Genomic DNA, 22,549 nt, shown 5'->3' on the forward strand with positions numbered 1-22,549 from the left:
AGAGAGAGGAGGAAGCAGGCTCCCTGCTGAGCAGAAAGCCCGATGTGGGACTCGATCCCAGGACCCTGGGATCATGACCTGAGCCGAAGGCAGAGGCTTTAACCCACTGAGCCACCCAGGCGCCCCTCATTGCTTCAGTATTTAATTTAGTGTGCAGTTCAGCTTTTTTTTCTTTGTAATTACATTCTTGAAAGTTCTAAAATCAGCAGTTGGGGTTTTTTTTTTAAAACACACACTTCAACAGAAACAACGGTATTATAAGTTGACTGGTTCTAGCCTGTTAACTAATTCTCTGTAAGAGGACAGAAGATGTGTGTCCAGGGGAAAGGGAAGTGAATGGAGAAAGGGACATATCATGTCATTACTGGGTGGCATTTAAGATGCATTTGAGGTACCAGCTTCTGAATTTAAAGGGAGACCACACAGTCTTTGTATCTTTTGTTGCAGTCACGGGTAAGCTGAACATGTGCACGCCAAAGGTAGCTCGGTGTAATAGAGCAGGAGAGACCAGGGAAGCGTAGGTTTATGCAAGACAGATTATAATAATGGACTGGAGTTTCACGCGGGTAGAAAGGACAAGGAAGTGAGTGTAGGGAAAGTGTAGTTGAATTAATGGGTTTAAGGTCCTGGCGGGATTGAAGGATTATAGTTGGGCTACTAGAGGGAGTGAATTTGAAAGCTGTGAGGGATGATGAAAGAGAAGAGTATGAGATTGAGAGTGTAGAGGGTTTAGAGTTAATAACGTATTCATGGGGATGAGTTCTTGATGCGTGGGGAGAGAAAGGGAAGTTTGAGGAACCAGGGGCAGGAGGGCTCCCTGTTTGTCAGCAGTGATTTTTTTTGTTGTGGTATTTTTAATAAAATATGCTGCTTCATTTGGACAAAAAAACTTCATATACTTTCTACTTAAAAGGATATAATGTTCCCAGTTGGAACAGAGGTTTAAAGGCTTACAAATCAGAGTAATTGTTGATTAACTTCTTAGATGTTGCCATTATTTAGATCAGGTATCCTCAGTCTGGGATCCACGGGCACACTCTGAAATTGTATGCATAATTTTTGTGTGTTTCTTCTGGGGAAAGGGTGCACAGATTTCATAAAAGTGTGTGAGAACCGCTAGCACTGTATATTAACAGAAAACCAGTTGCATAGCACAAAGGTCTAATTTTACAGTATACATTTTTAAGTTTGGGTATTAAGAGAATTTTGTATTGATGTGGCCAAAACATTGGCTAACATTCATGTCTTTGTTTCTTCAGGGGCATAGTGTCTGTGGGCAGAAATGAATCTGTAGCTTTACCTGGATAGCTGGGGAAGAGGGCCTACATGATGCTTTAATATTGCTGCTTCAAATTAGTTGTTTTTTTTTTTTTAATTAATTTTGCTCTTGTTCTTAAATTCTAGTACATGACTCTCAACCCTTCTACTAAGAGGAAGAATACTGGATCCCCAGACAGGAAGCCCTCAAAAAAATCCAAGACAGACAACTCTTCTCTGAGTTCACCCCTAAATCCCAAGTTATGGTGTCATGTACACTTGAAGAAGTCCCTGAATGGCTCGCCGCTCAAAGTGAAGAACTCCAAAAATTCCAGATCTCCAGAAGAACATTTGGAAGAAGTGATGAAGATGATGTCGCCCGCCAAGCTCCATAGTAACTTTCACATCCCCAAGAAGGGCCCTCCTGCCAGGAAGTCGGGCAAGCACAGCGATAAACCTTTGAAAGCAAAGGGCAGAAGCAAAGGCATCCTTAATGGACAGAAATCTACAGGTAATTCCAAGTCTCCCAAAAAGGGCTTGAAGACTCCTAAAACCAAAATGAAGCAGATGACTCTGTTGGATATGGCCAAAGGCACTCAGAAGATGACACGCGCCCCACGGAACTCTGGGGGTACAGCCAGGTCCTCTAGTAAACCCCACAAACATCTGCCTCCTGCTGCCCTACACCTTATTGCTTACTACAAAGAAAACAAAGACAGGGAGGACAAGAAGAGTGCCCTGTCCTGTGTTATCTCCAAAACAGCTCGCCTTCTCTCCAGCGAAGATAGAGCCCGTCTCCCAGAAGAGCTGCGAAGTCTTGTTCAGAAACGCTTTGAGCTTCTCGAGCACAAAAAGCGGTGGGCCTCGATGTCTGAGGAGCAACGGAAAGAATATTTGAAAAAGAAACGAGAGGAGCTGAAAGAAAAGTTGAAGGAGAAAGCCAAGGAGCGGAGAGAGAAGGAAATGCTTGAGAAGCTAGAAAAACAGAAGAGGTACGAGGACCAGGAGTTATCTGGCAAAAGCCTTCCAGCATTTAGACTGGTGGATACCCCTGAAGGGCTGCCCAACACGCTCTTTGGGGATGTGGCCATGGTGGTGGAGTTCTTGAGCTGTTACTCCGGGCTGCTCTTACCAGATGCTCAGTACCCCATTACTGCTGTGTCCCTCATGGAGGCCTTGAGTGCAGAAAAAGGCGGCTTTTTATACCTCAATAGGGTATTGGTCATCCTCTTACAGACCTTATTACAGGATGAAATAGCAGAAGACTATGGTGAACTGGGAATGAAGCTGTCGGAGATCCCGCTGACTCTCCATTCTGTTTCAGAGCTGGTGCGGCTCTGCCTGCGCAGATCTGACGTTCAGGAAGAAAGCGAGGGCTCCGACGCCGATGACAATAAGGATTCGGCGCCATTTGAGGACAATGAGGTACAAGATGAGTTCCTAGAGAAGCTGGAGACCTCGGAGTTTTTTGAGTTAACGTCAGAGGAGAAGCTGCAGATCTTGACTGCGCTCTGCCACCGCATCCTCATGACGTACTCGGTGCAGGACCACATGGAAACCAGACAGCAGATGTCGGCGGAGCTGTGGAAAGAACGGCTTGCTGTCCTGAAGGAAGAGAATGATAAGAAGAGAGCCGAGAAACAGAAAAGGAAAGAAATGGAAGCCAGAAACAAGGAAAACGGGAAAGAGGAGAACGGGCTAGGCAAACCGGATAGAAAAAAAGAGGTGGTGAAGTTTGAGCCCCACGTGGACCTGGGAGCTGAAGACATGATCAGTGCTGTGAAGAGCCGGCGGCTGCTCGCCATCCAGGCCAAGAAGGAGCGTGAGATCCAGGAGAGAGAGATGAAAGGTAAGGGCTTGTGTTGAGAGCAGAAGGGAGACCCTCTAGAAGACTGTAGAAGGAAGGAAGTTGCCAGGGTAACGGTAGAGGCTCTGTTTGTCGTAACTCTTCAGTTATCTTGGTGTGCGGCAGCCCAGACCCCACTGGGTGTGTGATGCTTGGTGGGAGTGTGCAGCCTGGCCTTCTGCAGCTAATGATGGTTTGACTTGGATTGATGTGACGGTGGCATCTTCTCTGGATTTGGTAAAGGACCAAAGTCACAAGTAGACATCGTGGAAAGACTATAGGGCTTGGGAATTGCTGGCCTGGTTTCAAACCCTGCCTCTGACTTCGTTGTAGTTTTTTGGGCAAGTTACTCTCTGTGCCTCAGTGTCCTCCTGTGCCCGTTAAGATTGTTTTCACAATTGAGTGACAAGGTGTTTGAAGCTCTCAGTGCAGTCTCCAACTCAGATACGGATCTTTCCCTTATTATGATGTACGATGTAAACATTTGGGGCTTTGATAGCACCATCAGATCTGAATTTTTTTTTTTTAAAGATTGATTTATTTGAGAAAGAGAGAGAGTGTAAACAGTGGGGCAGAGGGAAAGGGAGAGAGAAACGCAGACTCTGTGCTGAGCGCAGAGTCCGTTGTGGGGCTTGGTCTCATGACCCTGAGATAATGACCTGAGCCGAAACCAAGGGTTGGATGCTCGACCGACTGTGCCACCCAGGTGCCCCAAAGCTGAACATTTTTAAAACAGCTTTATTAAATAGTTCACATACCATACAACTCGTCTATTTATAACATATAACTCATTGTTTTTTAATGTATTCACAGGTATGTGCAACTTTAGAACAATTTTAGAACATACTCATCTTCTCAAAAACAAAACCTCTAAATTCTCTCTTTTTTTTTTTTTTTTTTTTTTAAGATTTATTTATTTAGGGGCGCCTGGGTGGCTCAGTGGGTTAAAGCCTCTGCCTTCGGCTCAGGTCATGATCCCAGGGTCCTGGGATCGAGCCCCGCATCGGGCTCTCTGCTCATCGGGGAGTCTGCTTCCCCCTCTCTCTCTGCCTGCTTCTCTGCCTACTTATGATTTCTGTCTGTCAAATAAATAAATAAAATCTTTAAAAAAAAAAAAAAGATTTATTTATTTATTTGACAGACAGAGATCACAGGTAGGCAGAAAGGCAGGCAGAGAGAGAGGAGGAAGCAGACTCCCCGATGAGCAGAGAGCCCGATGCGGGGCTCGGTCCCAGGACCCTGGGATCATGACCTGAGCCGAAGGCAGAGGCTTTAACCCACTGAGCCACCCAGGCACCCCTCTTTAAACTATTTTAGTCGGTGCTGTAGTTTCCAACCGTATCAGCGATTCCAGCTTATAAAGTGAAGATGGTAAAAACCATTTATTTGTCAAAGTTGGATCCTAGATACCTAGAAATAACTTTAGTAGCACTTTCTGAATATATAATAATTTCTTTTAAAACCGATTCTAGTTTATACTACCTAAGACCACTGAAATGTCTTCACATGGATACAGTTACACTGTGCATCTGTATATACATACGTTTCAGTTTTAAAGACCATATTTTGCATTCCAAGTAAAATAGCATGTAGATCAACTTTGTGTATGTGTTACACTGCCGCTGTGTGTTACCTGAAATGTAAGGACTTCTCCTTGAGTTTCTGAAGTGTTCCTGTGTGTGTTTTAACACAGGACAAAGGAAAGGTCATGTGATACTCTTAAATTGATACAGAGAAATAAGGGACAAAGAAAGTTAATATTTTGCCAAGGGTCAGTTCATTTGGTATCTAGTTCAGTGCTGTAACCTCTGGAACCGAGTTTGGTCTTTTGATGACTTGCCCAAGGTGGCTTTTTGTTTGTTTGTGGCCCTAAGAGAAGGAGCTTTTCCTTGATTGTGATTTGGCCATTACTGTTTGTATTGTTTAGCTTTGTACTGACTTCTGCTGTAAGCACTGTTGCGGACATTTTGTTCCATTCAGGAGAGCAAACTTTGTTAAAGGAAGTGAGTATCATGTCGGTTTTGAATAAATGAGATGTGTCTTAATTTTTTAAAGTAGCCTCTTTAGACTGATGTATTTTCCAGATTCTCACCATAATTAATGTAGATGTTCTCTCATCAGTAGAGTATCAGTATTACACATTCTGGAGTTGTAAATAGTAGCACTGTGTTTCAGAATTTTTTACAGTTATAGAAAAACTTAAAAGGCAAGATTACTGGGCTATTCTTGTTGTTGAGAGAAATTTCTGTCTGGATGAAATAAACCCATATAATGAATGATCAGAAATAAATTAATAAAAATTTTCTTTTTGAGATTTTATTTATTTTAGATTGCACAAGCATGGGTAGGGACAGAGGAGAGAGAGAATCTCAAGCAGAGAGAGTTGGTGCAGGGCTTGGTTCCACGACCTGATCTGAAACCAAGGGTCGGGTGCTTAACCTGAGCCACCCAGGCACCCCCACACTTTTTTTCATCATTAACAGTAGTGACTTGCTGAATAACTCCCCAGATAGTATTCAGTACGTAGTGATTGCTTTTATGCACAAGTGCTTGCCTGCTTTTGCTCTCCCTCCGGTCTTTTTTCTTGCCACCAAGGCTACTAAGCTTAATTACGGTCAAATTCCTCAGGACTGAAATAGGTTTTATTTTGAAATGGCTGGTCTGGTTTTATTCATTCTGGTCATTTTGAGGATCAATTAATTCCATTTAAAAACTTCTAATAGAACTTATTACGAAATAAAGTCTAGTTAATTCTTTTGATCTTTACCAGTGAAACTAGAACGCGAAGCTGAAGAAGAACGAATACGAAGGCACAAGGCAGCTGCTGAGAAGGCTTTCCAGGAGGGAATTGCCAAGGCAAAGCTAGTTATGCGTAGGACTCCTATTGGTACAGATCGAAACCATAACAGGTAACTTATTAGACTTAATTTTTGTCACCTTTTAGGGTTATTATATTGTTCCTAGTTTTGAAATGCTAAAGTTCTAGAATAAATAAGCTATTCCGTTTATGGATTTTGGCAACCCTCGCTTATCACACATTTATTGAATGTTTTCTATGCCACATGCTGGAGTTACACAGTTAAATAAGACACCAACCTGTTCCTTTTTTTTTTTTTTTTTAAGATTTTATTTATTTATTTGACAGAGATCACAAGTAGGCAGAGAGGCAGGCAAGGGGAGGGGGAAGCAGGCTCCCCACTGAGCAGGGAGCCCGATGAGGGGCTTGATCCCAGGACCCTGAGATGACCTGAGCCGAAGGCAGAGGCTTAACCCACTGAGCCACCCAGGTGTCCCAGACACAAAGCTATTCTTTTAAAAAAAAAAAAAAAAAAAAAAGACAGAAGGGGCGCCTGGGTGGCTCAGTGGGTTTAAGCCTCTGCCTTCAGCCCAGGTCATGATCTCAGGGTCCTGGGATCGAGTCCTGAATTGGGCTGTCTGCTCAGTGGAGAGCCTGCTTCCCCCCTTTCTCTGCCTGCCTCTCTGCCTACTTGTGATCTCTCTCTCTTCCTCTGTGTCCAAAAAAAAAAAAAAAAAGACATAACCCTGTTTTTGAAGATACCACAAATAGGAAACCTAAATTATTTTGATGGGTGAAACGTAACCCAAACAGAGGTCATTGGAAATGGTAATACATTTTACATGTGTGTATTGTGTGGAACCTGAAGTAGAAAATACTAGAAGTTATAAAAATTATAGATACGAAGCGAACCTCATATTTCAAAAATGTTGGTATTCTGTGCCTTACTTTATCAGTTGTATGGGTCTGAACGTTCAGTGATACTCTGTAATCATCTCCCCCAACAGTAAAGTCATCCCATGCTCGTGATCTGTCATTATTTTATTAACATATGGTTGTGATTTATAGGTACTGGCTCTTCTCAGATGAAGTTCCGGGATTGTTCATTGAAAAAGGCTGGGTGCATGACAGCATCGACTATCGATTCAGTCACCGCAAAGATCGTGCGGACCCTGCTGATGAAGATTACTGTCCCCGGAGTATGTGTACCTATCAGTTCTTATACCCTGCTCGAGTAGACTCATTAGTAAGGACTGTCTTTCCTTGGTCACTTTTTCTTTTTGCAAAGTTTATTTTCTCCTTAGGTAGATGTATTTGAGTGGGGTTGGGAGGATATGAAATGCGTTGAAGAAGGAAGGAAACTAACATTTGGTTATGAGCTTTGTTCCAGGTGTAGTGTGGAAAGATAACGAGCTTGAACATTAGGTTATTTGGGTATTCGATTTTTTTTTAAAGATTTTATTTATTTGTTTGACACAGAGAGAGCGAGAGAGAGAACACAAGCAGGGGGAGTGGGAGAGGGAGAGGGAGAAGCAGGCTTCCCGCTGAGCAGGGAGCCCGATATGGGGCTCGATCCCAGGACCCTAGGATCATGACCTTGAGCCAAAGGCAGGCATTTAATGACTGAGCCACCCACGCACCCCTGGGTATTAGATTTTATACAAGTAGTCTCCAATCTCTCTTCCTTGGAAGTCTCTCTGTAGGTACCTTAATGGCTGGAATTGAGGTAAAGGGCTAAGAAGACAACTTCATAATTTATTTATTCAGTAAGTATGGAGCATCTCATGTGTGCCAACCAGTTTTTCATGTTTTGTGGTACCAGAAAGCAAACAAGACAGATACGGTCCTAAATGTCATTTAATTAAAGTTCTAGTGAGGGGGGACCACAGCAAATAACTAAAAATAAGTGACTGAGAAAGAGTCATAAAGGGGCACTGATGTTCTTTTTCTTGGCCTGGGTTCTGATTACATGGGTGTGTTTGATTTGTAAAATAAATAAGTATAATTTTATAAATGTGTATATGTATTTTTTTGAGGCGCATATATATACATTGAACATAGATTATGTGTAACATTTGTAACACACATATGTTATTTCAAGAAAGAAGTAAAAAGGGGGGCTGCCTGGGTGGTTCAGTCCTTAAGCGTCTGCCTTCGGCTCAGGTCATGAACCTGGGGTCCTGGGATTGAGCCCTGCATCGGGGCTGCATGCTCAGCAGGGTGCCTGCTTCTCTCTCCCACTCCCCCTACTTGTGTTCCCTGTGTCTCTATCTCTCTGTCAAATAAATAAAATCTTAAAAAAAATAAAATAAAATAAAATTTTTTTTTTTTAATTAAGAAAACCCAAGTGGTCAGGTTAGATCAGTTTCCCTCATCCTCAGCATTATTGACATTTTGGGTCAGATCTTTTTTTTTTGTTTTAAGAGTTGGGGTGGGGTAGAGGGAGAGAGAGGGAATGCGATGCAGGGCCCGGTCCCATATACTGGGATCATAACTTGAGCGAAATCAAGAATTGGACGCTTAAGTGACTAAGCCACGCAGACACCCTCAGGTCATTCTTCATAGGTGGGGCTGGTCCTGTGCGTTGTCACACATTTAGCAGCGTCCCTGGCCTCAGTGGAATAAGTGCTAATAGTGACAATTAAATGTGTCTCCAGACATTGCCACGTGTCTACTGGGAGGCAGCCTGGCTCCCTGTGGAGAACCACTGGGTTAAGTGATCTGCAGGCTTCCTGCTAGCTCTGCTTTCTGTGACCTAATGAAGATTGCTTCTCAAGTATTAGATCGTTAGTTTCTTTCAGAAATCTTTTTAAAGGCAGTTTTCCTTCATTTTAGAGACGCTCCTATCCTAAACTTAAAACTCACAAAATTGTTAAATAAGGAAATTAATATGTAGCCCAAAGTTTCACAGTTAAGGCCTTTTTATACTGTGTTAATAATAGTAAGTGTTACGTTGCAGCACTTTGGTAGAAAAATCTAGTTTTGGTAGAGCTCACAAATACTTACATAAGGGCAGTTATGTTTAAGAGTGGTAAATGTACAGTCAGGACCTTTAGACCTGGGGGAGAGTTTCCAGCCGGAGGAGACACTGATTTTATGATGTTTTCCAGAAGCTTAATGGGTGTCCTTAGAAATCAGGTCTCCATAGTTGTAGCTCCCAGGAGAAGATGGGCGTTCCGGGCCCGCACTCCTGGCGCGTCCTGGTGGGCATTGTTGCTTCGTGTTCTCATCCCGGCAGGGCCGGGTGTCTTCAAAATCACGTGACTCAGAAGACTAACAGGGTGATGTGTTTGTAGTGCAGGGAAGGTGCGGAGGGTTAAAGGGGAGAGGGAGGGAGCAGGGGACAGAACCAGTTACAGTGTTAGGTGAGGCCTCAGAGATTGGCTTAAGATCCATCCGTATTCCTGTCCTACTGTGTGGGAGCTGACTTAGAAAAAAGTTCATCGTGTTTGACTTTTTGAAGTCTCCAGGGGTAAGTCTATAGTAGTTTATGTGTTTCATTTGTGCCTTTGTGCTAAGCCTCAGGTACAAAGAGCAAATGGATTATTTGCTTTGATATAAAGTTATTCAGTCATCCCGCTCCATTCTGAGTTGTGATACTCTGAACTTTGAGCTGTGCAGCTATTCAGCTGTGTAGCCAGCAGGCATCTCAAAGAAGGTGCTGTGTGTAAGCTGTTTAAGCGAGGCAGCGCCTGTCGCACACTGGATGGCTTGGATAGGCAGCATCTGTGTTACTGGTTGTTGGATTGGCACTGCGTCCTGCTTAGGTTTGAAATGCGGGATTGGGGGGCGCCTGGGTGGCTCCGTTGATAAGCGTCTGCCTTTGGCTCAGGTCCTGATCCTGGAGTCCTGGGATGGAGCCCCACATCAGGCTCTGCCCCTCAGTGGGAAGCCTGCTTCTCCCTCTCCCACTCCCCCTGCTTGTTTTCCTTCTCTCTCTATCAAATAATTATAAATAAAATCTTAAAAAAATGTGGAATTGGGTATTTACTGTATTAACCTAATGTTTACATTTTTTTTTTAGGTAAGAAAGCAAACCTAGGCAAAAATGCAAATATGAACACACAACCTGGACCAGCAACAGAAGTTGCTGTAGAGACCACCATACCCAAACAAGGCCAGAATCTATGGTAACGTGAGCATTCATTGGGTTGCTCTTTCTTTTTCCTTTTTCATGTTAAGAAAATGTTTAATCTAGTGACACCAGTCTTTACATCTTTTAAGATCATTTTGTATGATTTTGATTTCTTAGATATGTAAACTTACTGCTTTAAAAGCAGGTTTGAGTTTTGTTTTGTTGGTTTTTTTTTTATAAGAATATATTCTAAGCTTTGGAATTTTATTTCCCTGTTATAACGTAAGTTTGTGTATGTTCTTGGGGTAGATACAGGATTTTCATCTTTACTTATTTATTATTTTTTTAAAGATTTTGTTTATTTATTTGGCAGATAGAGATCACAAGTAGGCAGAGAGGCAGGCAGAGATAGAGAGGAGGAAGCAGGCTCCCTCCTGAGCAGAGAACCTCATGTGGGGCTCGATCCCAGGACCCTGAGATCATGACCTGAGCCAAAGGCAGAGGATTAACCCACTGAGCCACCCAGGCGCCCCAGGATTTTCATCTTTATTAATTGAAGAATATAAATTGTATACATAGCCATTGATTTGCTTTTATGTCCATATTCTTTTAGGCAGGGAAACAGGTTTTGAGAGGGTCCCTTTTATTTTGTGATTGCATTAACTGTTTTGCCTGTGATTCCTTTTGGTTTAATGACCTTCTGTCTTTAATTTTTAGATGTAGGTTTACTCTTCTCAGGTATATGGACAAGTGTGTCAGTTGACTTTATAAAATTTGTCTCGTATTTTATTTTATTATTTTTTTAAAGATTTTATTTATTTATTTGACTGACAGAGATCACAAGTAGGCAGAGAGGCAGGCAGGGAGAGAGGAAGGGAAGCAGGCTCCCCGCTGAGCAGAGACCTGATACGGGGCTCGATCCCAGGACCCCGAGATCATGACCCGAGCCGAGGGCAGAGGCTTTAACCCACTGAGCCACCCAGGCGCCCCTGTCTCGTATTTTAGTAGGAAACATTGGCTCAGGTATCCTAGGATAAAGTCAGCGTTAGGTCTCATTGAAATAATAAATTATCTGTTCTGCTTGTGAGCAAGATTGGAATTCTGTTCTCCCAACTTCCACCAACAATCTTAGACCCGTTCTTAATATTTAATTATTTTTCAGAGTTACTGATTCTGTGTTGCTCCTTTTAGGTTTTTATGTGATAGTCAGAAGGAACTGGATGAGTTGCTAAATTGCCTTCACCCTCAGGGAATAAGAGAAAGTCAACTTAAAGAGAGACTCGAGAAGAGGTAAGGATTTTCATCTTGCTCTTCACGGCTTCTCTTCAGCAGATGTATTATAAATGTCTTAGGGCTTATTTGTTTATCCGTAAAAGCAGTAAATGTAAATTTTAAAAAAGTATCTGTAACCCTTTTATGTTCTTATTGCTTGGGAGTTTCTTGACTCATGCTTATTTGGAAAAGCATATTTTTAAATGTTTTTTTTTTTATTTTAATCAATTAATTATTTGTTTATTTTAATTTTTAAATAAACATGTAATGTATTATTAGCCCCAGGGGTACAGGTCTGTGAATCGCCAGGTTTACACACTTCACAGCACTCACAGCATAGCACATACCCTCCCCAGTGTCCATAATCCCACCACCCTATCCCTACCCCCCCTTCCCCGGGCCACTCTCAGTTTGTTTTGTGACATTAAGAGTCTCTTATGGTTTGTCTCCCTCCTGATCTCATCTTGTTTCATTTATTCTTTTCCTACCCCCCAAACCCTACACCTTGCATCTTCCTCATATCAGAGAGCTCTTATGATAGTTGTCTTTCTCCGATTGACCTTTTTTCGTGGAAAAGTATATTTTTAAGCCACATAGATACAGTGCAGCAGGATTGTTCAGTGATGCCTGTGTGTCATGCACTGAGCTAGACCCTCATTAGAGTTAGGCAGCCTTACAAGGGCCGTTCCACGGCAGTTGGCATTCAGAAGTATTGTCAGTATTAGAAACAGCCAGAAAATGAAAACTCCCTAAATGTCCGTCAGCTGACGGATAAACAAAACGTGGCACATCCATAAATTCAGCCACGACACGGAACCAAGTACCGACACGTGCTATAGCTGTAACAGGGCTGAAACGAAAAACCGGACTGAATCAAAGAAGCTAGATATAGGCCCATATCGTATGGTTCTGTTTATTTATTTTTATTTATTTGAGAGAGAGATTGCAGAGAGAGAGCATGAGTTGCGGGGGAGGCACAAGGACGGAGGGAGAAACAGGCTCCCAACTGCGCAGGGAGCCCAATGCAGGGCTCCAGCCCAGGACTCTGGGATCGTGACCTGAGCCAAGGCAGACACTCAACCAACTGAGCCACCCAGGTGTCCCCAGTAGGATTCCATTTATGTAAGACTTTCAGAGTAGGCCCATCCACAGGGACAGAAAGAAAGTAGGCTTGTGGTTTCCATGGGCTGGGGGAAGGGGAGAATTGGGATTGAGGTATGGGGTTTCTTCTGGGGTGATGAAAGTTTTGGAATTAGGTAGTTTTAATGGTTCCACAACATTAAAACCACTGCAAATGTATGCTTTAAAGTGGTGAGTTTAAGACTGAATTGTATTTTTAGAAAGCTCCAAACAAATACTATCTACATCTAGATTTGCTGGTGTCCTTCCTGTTCTAGGCATTGCTCCAGTCAAAGCCAGGGCAAGGTTTTGGCTTAAGGCCACCTTTAGTATCTGACTGCATGCTTTCATAGTTGAATTTGGGTTTGATTGAAGGAAGAAGTAATGTATCATTCAGTCTACAGTTGCAAGTTTTCTAGACTTTTGTGAATGATAATGGATGGGTACATGATACTAGTTCACTGCTTAATGCATAAATTAATTAAAATTGTATTCAGAATCATGGTGTCTTATTGAGATGAACAGGTAAATTAAGAAAGACAAGGGAAAATGTCAGTACATCAGTGACAAAGTAGTGTGGTTCTATGATGTGCCTTCTGTTTGTTAACATATTTGATTGTCAGGGTTAAAAACAAAACTTACACTTTGTTTGGTTTTGTTGAGCATTAAAAAAAACCCCAAACACATATCTTGCTTTTCTGGGTTTGAACTTTCTAGAGGCTGTCAAGCATACATAATCTTGGAGAATTAATGTTCCTTCCTTAGCATTATTTTACTATAGAGCCATCCATGTTTCATACTGTTTTGTTTTGTGTTTAATTGAAGTATAGTTAATATGCAAAATACTGGTGATTTCAGGTTTCATCCGTTATTTTTATAACCGAGTTCTGTCATTTTCCTTTCTATATGCTGTTCTGGGAATTTGTATAATCTTTGTGATTCTACTTTATTTATCTCTTCTCTTGCTGGTGCTTATTTGTATTTCCTTTGGGTAGCCAAGGGGATAGGATACTGTATCATAGACCATTTGAAGTTCACATTTATAAAACAGTTATATATGCTCTTTACAAGAAAGTAAGTGATGAAGGATATAAATTACAGGGTGTGCACTCAGTTACTCATTTCAATAAAAAAAGGAGTTTTTTTTTTTAAGATTTTATTTATTTGAGAGAGACCACAAGCTGGGTAAGGAGAAAGAAAAAAGCAGACGTGAGCAGGGTGATGGGCAGAGAGAGAAGGAGAAGCTGACTCTCCTCTGAGCAGGGAGCCCGATGTTGGGGGCTTAGGCCCATGACTCCAGGATCACGACCCGAGCTGAAAGCAGATGCTTAACCAGCTGAGCCACCCCAGTGCCCCTCAGTAAAAAGGAATTTAAAAACCAAATGATATCAAGCCAGTTGGAAACAGAGAAGTAAAGTTTTTTCTATCCATTGAACATTTATAAAAATTAATCATATACTTAGCCACAAAAGCATTCTCAACGGATTTTAAAAATAGAGAGTTTCAGGATATGTTCTCTGATCAGATTGCAATAAAATTAGAAACAAATTCCTTAAACATGTCCAAAGAGATCTTAACTGACAGGCAGTTAAACACATTCATAGATAACGTCAAAGAAGAAAATAAAGCGAATTCTGCAAAGCAAGGGAAATCCTTTGTAAGAAAACCAGTGGGACACAATGAAGCTGTATTCAGAGGAAAATAATATTAAAAATGCTTACTTAGGGGCGCCTGGGTGGCTCAGTGGGTTAAAGCCTCTGCCTTCAGCTCAAGTCATGATCCCAGGGTCTTGGGATTGAGCCCTGCATCGGGCTCTCAGCTCAGCAGGGAGCCTGCTTCCCTTCCTCTCTCTCTCTGCCTGCCTGTCTGCCTACTCGTGATCTCTGTCTATCAAATGAAAATAAAATTAAAAAAAAAAAAAAAAAGAAATGGGAGGGGAGCCTGGGTGGCTCAGTCATTGAGTATCTGCCTTTGGTTTGGGTCATGATCCCATGGTCCTGAGATCGAGTCCCTCATTGGGCTCCCCGCTCTGTGGGGAGCCTGCTTCTCCCTCTCCCACTCCCCCAGCTTGTGTTTCATCTCCCGTGGTCTCTCTCTCTCTCTGTCAAATAAATAAATAGATCTTAAAAAAAAAAAAAAAGAATGAAATGGGAACTTACTATACTTCAGCTGAGATGACCTTGAGCTCAAGTTTGCATTTTGTTGTAAGAAACCAACAGTGAATCTTATGGTCTCGCCAGAGTGTGTGGCTGGGACCTCAGTGGGTCAATCTTTAATGTGAGAGTGAACTTGGAGGTCCTTGTGTAGGATTTCAGCCGTTTGACATTTTTACTATGTTATGAGGCATTCTGGCAGGTGATTTAAAGTTGTCTCATGTTGGTAGCATTTCCTGTAGCTGACATGAGCAAATGGATATTCTCTCTGGAGGAGCCCAGCTTCAAACCAGGCCTCAAAAGAATTTCCACAGATAAAATCCCGAGAAATAGATGGTGAAAAGGTTAAAAAAAAAAATACACAGACCAGGAACCATGAATGAGAGCTAGGTGTTAAGCAGGACACTTCAGGTACTGGGATTATCAAATACCAAAAATAAGAAGCGTGTTTTTCAAATGAATCTTTATTTTCCCTTCTTGCTCCCCAACTTTTCTAGGTACCAGGACATCATTCATTCTATTCATCTGGCCCGGAAGCCAAATTTGGGTCTAAAATCCTGTGATGGCAACCAGGAGCTTTTAAACTTTCTTCGTAGTGATCTCATTGAAGTTGCAACTAGGTTACAAAAGGGGGGACTTGGTTATGTGGAAGAAACATCGGAATTTGAAGCCCGGGTAAGAACATAAGCAAACACCCTTAGGAGATCTGTAACTCATGGAAACTCCATTTGGAATTATTCCCTGATATTGTTCTTGACTTCCCCGTATGATCCTGGAAATCATGTGTGGGTTTGTTTTGAAAGACCTGTGGAACCAAAAATTCTCCATGTACATTTGATACTTTTCCTTTGATATTCAGAAAAATCTAAGTGGCTTGGATCCTTTATTCAAAAAGAGCTTTTCTGGTTTTGTTTTTTTAAGATTTTACTATTTTTTAAAAAGACTATTTATTTGAGAGCAAGTGAGCACGAGCCGGGGGAGTAGGGGAAAGGGAGAGGGGAGGAGCAGACTTCCCACTTGATCAGGGAGCCCAACACAGGGCTGATCCTAGGACCCCGAGATTATGACCTGATTCGAAGTCAGACCCTTCATCAGCTGAGCCACCCAGGCGCCTCTAAGATTTATTTTATTTTTTTATTTTTATTTTTTATTTTTTTATTTTTATTTATTTATTTTTTAAAGATTTTATTTATTTATCTGACAGATCACAAGTAGGCAGGCAGGCAGAGAGAGAAGGAGGAAGCAGGCTCTCTGCAGAGCAGAGAGCCCGATGCGGGGCTCGATCCCAGGACCCTGGGACCATGACCTGAGCTGAAGGCAGAGGCTTTAAGCCACTGAGCCATCCAGGCGCCCCTTATTTTTTATTTTTTTAAAAGATTTTATTTGACAGATCACAAGTTGGCAGAGAGGCAGACAGAGAGAGAGGGGGAAACAGGCTCCCCACTGAGCAGAGAGCCCTATGTGGGGCTCTATCCCAGAACCCTGGGATCTGACCTGAGCCGAAGGCTGAGGCTCAACCCACTGAGCCACCCAGGCGCCCCTAATTTTAAATAATAAAGTCCACGTAACTTGGAGGACGCTAATAATTGTGGGTCTTTTCAGATCACTCATATGCATTACACCATGTGTATTAGTCCTATGTTTTGAGCAGTTGCATCTTTTTTCTCAATTTATAGAAGTACATTCCATTTCTTTCAATCTTTATATCACTTTGGGGTACATAAAATAGCCCATGGAGTTGATAGGATAAACCTTCTACTGTTAAGACTTTTGTATTTTTATTTCTTTGCTATTAGAATTAGCATATTATATATGCATCTTATGTATGTAGCTTTCTCTTTCTCCTTTATTTTTATTTATTTATTTATTTATTTATTTATTTTAAAGATTTTATTTATTTATTTGACAGACAGAAATCACAAGTAGACAGAGAGGCAGACAGAGAGAGAGAGGAGGAAGCAGGCTTCCCGCCGAGCAGAGAGCCCGATGTGCGGCCCGATCCCAGGACCCTGAGACCATGACCTGACCCGAAGGCAGAGGCCCCAACCCACTGAGCCACCCAGGCGCCCCTATTTATTTTTTTAAAGTAACCTCAGTACCCACTGTGGGGCTCAATCTCACAGTCCTGAGATGTAGAGTCATGGACTCTACAAAGTGAGCCAGCCAGGCACTCTCACTCTTTTTTTTTTTTTTTTTTAAACTAGTCTGGTTATGAATTCATGGTACATTTTGTAAGAAAAAGGATATAAATATCTGTATTGTTCTAATGATTTTTTACTTTTTTTTTTTAAAGGTTGTATTTATTTGTCAGAGAGAGAGAGAGCACTAGCAGGGGTAGCAGCAGGCAGAGCAGGCATAGGGAAAAGCAGGCTCTCTGCTGAGCAGGGAGCCCCATACGGGACTCGAGCCCAGCATCCTGGGATCATGACCTGAGCTGAAGGCAGCTTCTTAACCCACTGAGCCACCCAGGTGTTCCTGTTCTAATGATCTTTTAAGGAATTATTCAACACTAAGTATTTTTGCCAGTTTTAAATAAAATACTTAACTTTTTTTTTCCATTTATTTATTTAAAGATTTTGTTTGAGAGAGAGAGCGCATGAGAAGGGGGAGTGTCAGAGGGAGAAGCAGACTCCCCTCTGAGTAGGGAGCCTGATGGGCGACTCGATCCTGGGACTCCAGGATCATGATCTGAGCCAAAGGTAGTCACTTAACCAACTGAGCCACCCAGGTCCCCTACTTTTTTGTTTATTTAGCAGATATTTACCATTTGCCTACTTTGTGCCGAACCCAGGCTCACACCCTGCTAACATTGGGTTATCATCATTTTTTGTTTCTCTTTGTAGTTACAAAATGGTATTTTTTTAATTGACATGTTTTGCATGACTGAGAAGGTAACGTTCATTCAAGAGTATGACTTGGATCAAAGTGATTTAGCTTCTGTCCTTATGCATAAAATAGATGCGAGGCTTAGATGACACCGAGTATGGAAAGTGGATTACCTGGCTTACAGTGTGTGAGCTATGTAGTGGGTCAGTAAATGTTTATTTTCCTTCTCAGTTTTTCTTTCCCCTGAGTCTGTCGTTTGCACGTAGTAAGCACTCGGTTGCTGAGTGAATGAATGAGCTCCCTAACTTCCTAAATTAAGTAGAGTGAGTTTCAGCATCCCGTGGGTCTCATTGTTGGGGAAATGGAAATAGTCCGCTTCTTTTAAACCTATAAACCACCCACTGAACTGAGGACCAAGGTAAATTCATGTGGTGTGACCCGTTTGGGGCCCAGATTGATCTGAATTTAGTCAAGGATGGTCTCCTTTTTCCCCCCCCCTATTAGACAGCATTTGTTATTTTGAGTAAATACAGAATTTTACTACCACATGTGGGGAGGGGTTAGTTTCAGGGAAAGACCTTTACCTCCTAGGAAAACCCCCCGTGAAGGTGCTTTTGGATAAACTTTCCCAGTGATGCTGAAACTGGTGGGGAGTTGCCACCGGACAGCCTTACAATTAATTTCCCCCACAACGCACGTCAAGAGTAGTGCAGAGATGACCGGAGTCCCGGTGTGGGGAGGAGGGGAGAGTCTCCTGTCACCTCAGCCTTTCGTTCATTCTGTTGTTTCTGTCGTTTCCTGTAGGTGATCTCGTTAGAGAAACTGAAGGATTTTGGTGAGTGTGTGATTGCCCTACAAGCCAGCGTCATAAAGAAGTTTCTCCAAGGCTTCATGGCTCCCAAGCAGAAGAGGAGAAAGCTCCAAAGCGAAGATTCAGCAAAGATGGAGGAGGTGGACGAAGAGAAGAAGCTGGCGGAGGAGGCGGAGGTACGTTGTTCTCGAAGATGGGTTTTGTGCCTGGGAGCACGGCTGTGATTCTAAATGGGCTCACCCAGCGCTTGTGCCTCCTTAAAGCCCCGTGTCCTGAGCTGGTGTTCGTTTTCCTCACTTCTACTAAATGCTCTGGTTTTCACACTGGTCTGTGGAGCACAGCTGGACAGTGTCTCTGAGGGACCCATCCCCTTTTACCGGGCTGATGGCTTTTTAAAAGGCGGTAGCAGTTTTTAAATTGTTAAAAATGGTGGTAAAATCACATAAGGAACAATGTGGCATCTTAACTGTTGTTATGTCGTGTGTTGTTACGTACATTCACAGTGTTGTGCACCTGTCACCGTCATCCATCTCCAGAACGTTCTCATCTTCCCAGACTGAAACTGTCCCCACCAAAGACTGCACTACCCGATTCGCTGTCCCCTCGACCCCTGGCAACCCCATTTTCTTTCTGGGTCCGTGGGTTCAACTAACTCTGAATAGTGTTACGTAGAAGTGGAATCACCGTATATGTCTTTCCGTGACTAGTTTGTTTAACTTAGCGTAACGTTTGCAGAGCTCATCTCTGTTGCGTTATGTGCTAGAATTTCCCTTTAGGACCGAGTAATGTTCCACTCCGTGTATATGCCTCGTTGTGTGTTCATCCAGCGGTGCACACTTGGGTCCCTTCCACCTCCTGGCTGTTGTGGATGCGGTGTTGTGGGCCTTGAGAGCTAGTTTGGAACCTCTAGCAGGGGATGCCGCTGTGTGCCCTTGGTTGAAGGACGAAGGATGATCCTATGTGTTGGAGAAGGTTGTCCTTTGTGGCAGGTGCATGGCCTCAGGAGGGCTGTGCAGTGAGGGAGGGAGGAGACTGCCAACCAGCCAGCCGCACCAGCCAGGAGTCCTGGAGAACTGTGGGGTGACCGGTGTCAGAGCCAGATGGCCCTCACATCCAGTAATGCTGCTGGGAGCACGGGCGTACAGCTGTCTGTTCCAATTCTTACTTTCAGTTCTTCTGGCTCTATACCCAGAGGTAGAGCTGCTGCATCGTGTAGTAATTCTCTTTAGCTTCTTCAAGAACCGCCTTGTGTCCTCGGCGGCCGCACCATTTTCAATGCCCGACGGTGGTGCACGGGGTTCTCGCTTCTCTACATTCTTGCCAGCGCCCGTCACGTTCTCTTTCTGTCTTTCTGTGATTGCAGGCATGCTGACGGGTGCGAGGTGGTAGTTCACGGTTTTGATCTGCATTTCCCTAATAATTAGTGAGGGGCAGTGTGCTTGTCGGCCGTTTGTCTTCTTTGGGGGAAATGTGTCTTTGAGTAGTCAGCGGTCTTTTAATTGGATTGTGTCTTTCTGTCGCTGAGTTATGTAGGTTCTTCATATGTTCTGGGCATTAATCCTTTATCAGTTGTATGATTTGCAACTACATTCTCCCATCCTGTGAGCTGCCTTTTCATCCTGTTGATGCCATCCTCTGATGCACAGAAGTTTTCCAGTTTGGTGAATTCCGCCTTACCAGTTTTCTTCTGTTGCTTCTGCTTGCTGTGTCGTATCCAGGAGATCCTTGCCACATTCAGTGTCACACATCCAGTGTCTTTCCCCTCTCTTTTTTTCTACCTGTCCTAGAACTTTTAGCTTTTACGTTTAAACCTTTGATCCATTTTGAATTAATATTTGTAGACTAAGTGTCTAAATTCAGTTTTTTGCATGTGGATATCCAGTTTTCTGGTTTTTAAGTTTTAAAAGTAACATGCCTGTTGTAAGTAAATCCAGTGTGAGAGGTAGGTAAGATACGAAACAACTCCCATCCTAGTTTTGCTCCCCAAGAATCTCACTTTTCATAGTTCATTGTGTTTTCTGTATGCACACGAAGATAGTTTTGTTTTGTTTTAAGATTTTATTTATTTGGGGCGCCTGGGTGGGTTGAGCCTCTGCCTTCGGCTTAGGTCATGACCCCAGGGTCCTGGGATCAAGCCCCTCATTGGGCTCTCTGCTCAGCGGGGAGCCTGCTTCCCCCTCTCTCTCTGCCTGCCTCTCTGCCTACTTGTGATCGCTCCCTCTCTGTCAAATAAATAAAATCTTTAAAAAAAAAAAAGATTTTATTTATTTATTTGACAGAGATCGCAAGTAGGCAGAGAGGCAGGCAGAGACAGAGAGAGGAGGAAGCAGGCTCCCTGCTGAGCAGAGAGCCCGATGCGATGCGGGGCTCGATCCTAGGACTCTGGGGTCATGACCTGAGCCGAAGACAGAGGCTTTAACCCACTGAGCTACCTAGGTACCTATGAAGATAGTTTTACTGGAATTTTACAGAATGGAATCATCTGGAATGGAATCATCTGCGTTGTGTTCTGCAGTCTCTTACCCATCAACATATTCTGTGTGTCTCCCCCCACTCAGTCCATGTAGATCTATATGATACCGTGTTTTCTCAGCTCCTTGATTCCTTACTGATGAACGTTACGTCTTCTTTGGTTTGTCTTTATTAGAATAATTAGCAGCTCCATTTTTTTCTGTTTTGTCTGTTAGCTTTTTGCATAAGATTACTTTCAAAGATAAGAACATGAAATCACTGCGTTAAGAGAGGTCCCAGGCATTATCCCATAGAATCCTTTCCTTTGTGTGTGATTTCTCTCTCCCTTTTCCTTATTTCCTTCTTTTCGCACCCAGCTGGTAAAGGCTTGTCTTGGGCAGTCCTGTGGTGAGTCTGGAGGTTGTAGCGATGAGGAGGAGCCAGGAGTCCTTGCCCTCCAAGAGTCCTGTTTGAGTGGGAGGGATGATTGTGGTGGAGTGACAGGTCCTGGCGAGAAAGCGCAAGACTCAGCCTACCTGTGAGGGACACCTGGGGCAGGGGAGGGAGAACTCCCCAGAGGGGCGGATGTGTCAGCCCGGGTTTGGAGAATAAGCAGGAGTTAATCCAGTCATGGAAGGGGGCATAGACCTGGTTGGATTGAGCTGAAATTGGCTTTCTCCTCTCTGATAGCTGCTCCTTGTTCTGCCCTCGGCGTTTACACAGAGTGAGTGCACCCTCAGAAGCGCCTCAGATCTGTGTACGCTGTTGTCCTTTTCCCTTTCTTCCCAAGGCCAAGTTGATGTGTGATGATGAAAGGAGAGTCCTGGGGGTGGGGGAGGTAAGGAGCAGAGAGCGAGTATTCAGTTAGATCAAGGTCTGTAGTTCCTGGCGTAGATCCAGAGACTGGACACGTGTCAGCACCTTCCTGGGACTGGGTTCTCACTGCCGTGTGCTCCGTTTAATGGCTGCATGTAGCGTGTGGGTCACCTTCCGGGTGGAGTCCGAGTCAGTGGTGTATCGTCTCCTCTGCTCAGTCTCTTCTGGTTAGGCACCAGTTTTAGCCTCGCCAAGTATTCCATGGGCTTTGTTAACTCTGCCGGAAGAGTCTCTTTCTTGATGTGATCTTTCCTTGGCATTTCTTTACCAGTAACATTTTCTTCTCTTGGGAAGTAGTAGCTATAGAATTCTCAGGTTCTTCTTTAGTACTTTCCGCCGTAGCAGAGTAACCTCTTTTTAGCCTATCATAGGAGACTTCATTCTTAGTATGATTGGGAGGAAAGTCTGAGCGCTGCGCAGGTTGACCGACCGTTGGGGCCCAGGCCTATAGTACACCAACGGAAAGCATGGACGAGTTTCTTGGAAAATCAATTAGGTTGCCTACTAAGTAGTTCAACAGTGTTCTCTGTTAAAGTGGCATTATGACCTGCCTGCAGTTCCCGACCGAAGGTCGGCGTTGCCACCGCTCTGAAATTTTCTGCTGGCCGTTGCTTTGGAGGGTTCTGTGTGGCCCCGGCCAGCCCGTGTCGTGTGGCGGCAGGTGGTTGCGAGTCCGTTAGTATCCGTCTTCAGCAGGGGTCTCCGTTTCCTTACTTAAAGAAGTAGATTGTTTCTTGAATCCCCTTTTGTAATAGTCCAGATGATTTCAAATATTTAATGTTTGTTTGTTTCTTTTTGCATTAAGTGGGAAGGACCTTGTATAATTTGGTAAAATCCTGGGTTCTGTTAGGCTGTCTGTTTACTTTGGATGCATTTGTCCTGACAGCCTGATTATCTCTTCTTCATTTTAAATGTTGTTTTGTGGAAGAATATGGTCGGAAGCCTTGTCCTGTCCTTTCAAGATGGGATATTGCCTTTTTCCTGTTAGTAAAGGGATTCATGGTGACTTTGCATACAAGGCGGCTTCGCTTTCATTCTGTCGTACCCACTTCTACCTAGGAACCAC

General features: G+C 43.3%; 1 protein-coding gene across 1 annotated transcript in view; it reads left to right on the forward strand.

Moving 5' to 3' along the window:
• Nucleotides 1-22,549, forward strand: part of BAZ1B (bromodomain adjacent to zinc finger domain 1B) — a 69,527-nt gene that overhangs the window by 34,838 nt on the left and 12,140 nt on the right. The window contains exons 7-13 of the mRNA XM_047712783.1: nucleotides 1,405-3,106; nucleotides 5,874-6,012; nucleotides 6,969-7,099; nucleotides 9,925-10,030; nucleotides 11,167-11,265; nucleotides 15,017-15,194; nucleotides 18,150-18,332. Coding sequence (XP_047568739.1) covers nucleotides 1,405-3,106; nucleotides 5,874-6,012; nucleotides 6,969-7,099; nucleotides 9,925-10,030; nucleotides 11,167-11,265; nucleotides 15,017-15,194; nucleotides 18,150-18,332 — 2,538 coding nt within the window. The remainder of the gene's footprint in view (nucleotides 1-1,404; nucleotides 3,107-5,873; nucleotides 6,013-6,968; nucleotides 7,100-9,924; nucleotides 10,031-11,166; nucleotides 11,266-15,016; nucleotides 15,195-18,149; nucleotides 18,333-22,549) is intronic.

The sequence above is a fragment of the Lutra lutra genome, chromosome 18 (assembly GCF_902655055.1).
Source record: "Lutra lutra chromosome 18, mLutLut1.2, whole genome shotgun sequence".
NCBI lineage: Eukaryota > Metazoa > Chordata > Mammalia > Carnivora > Mustelidae > Lutra > Lutra lutra.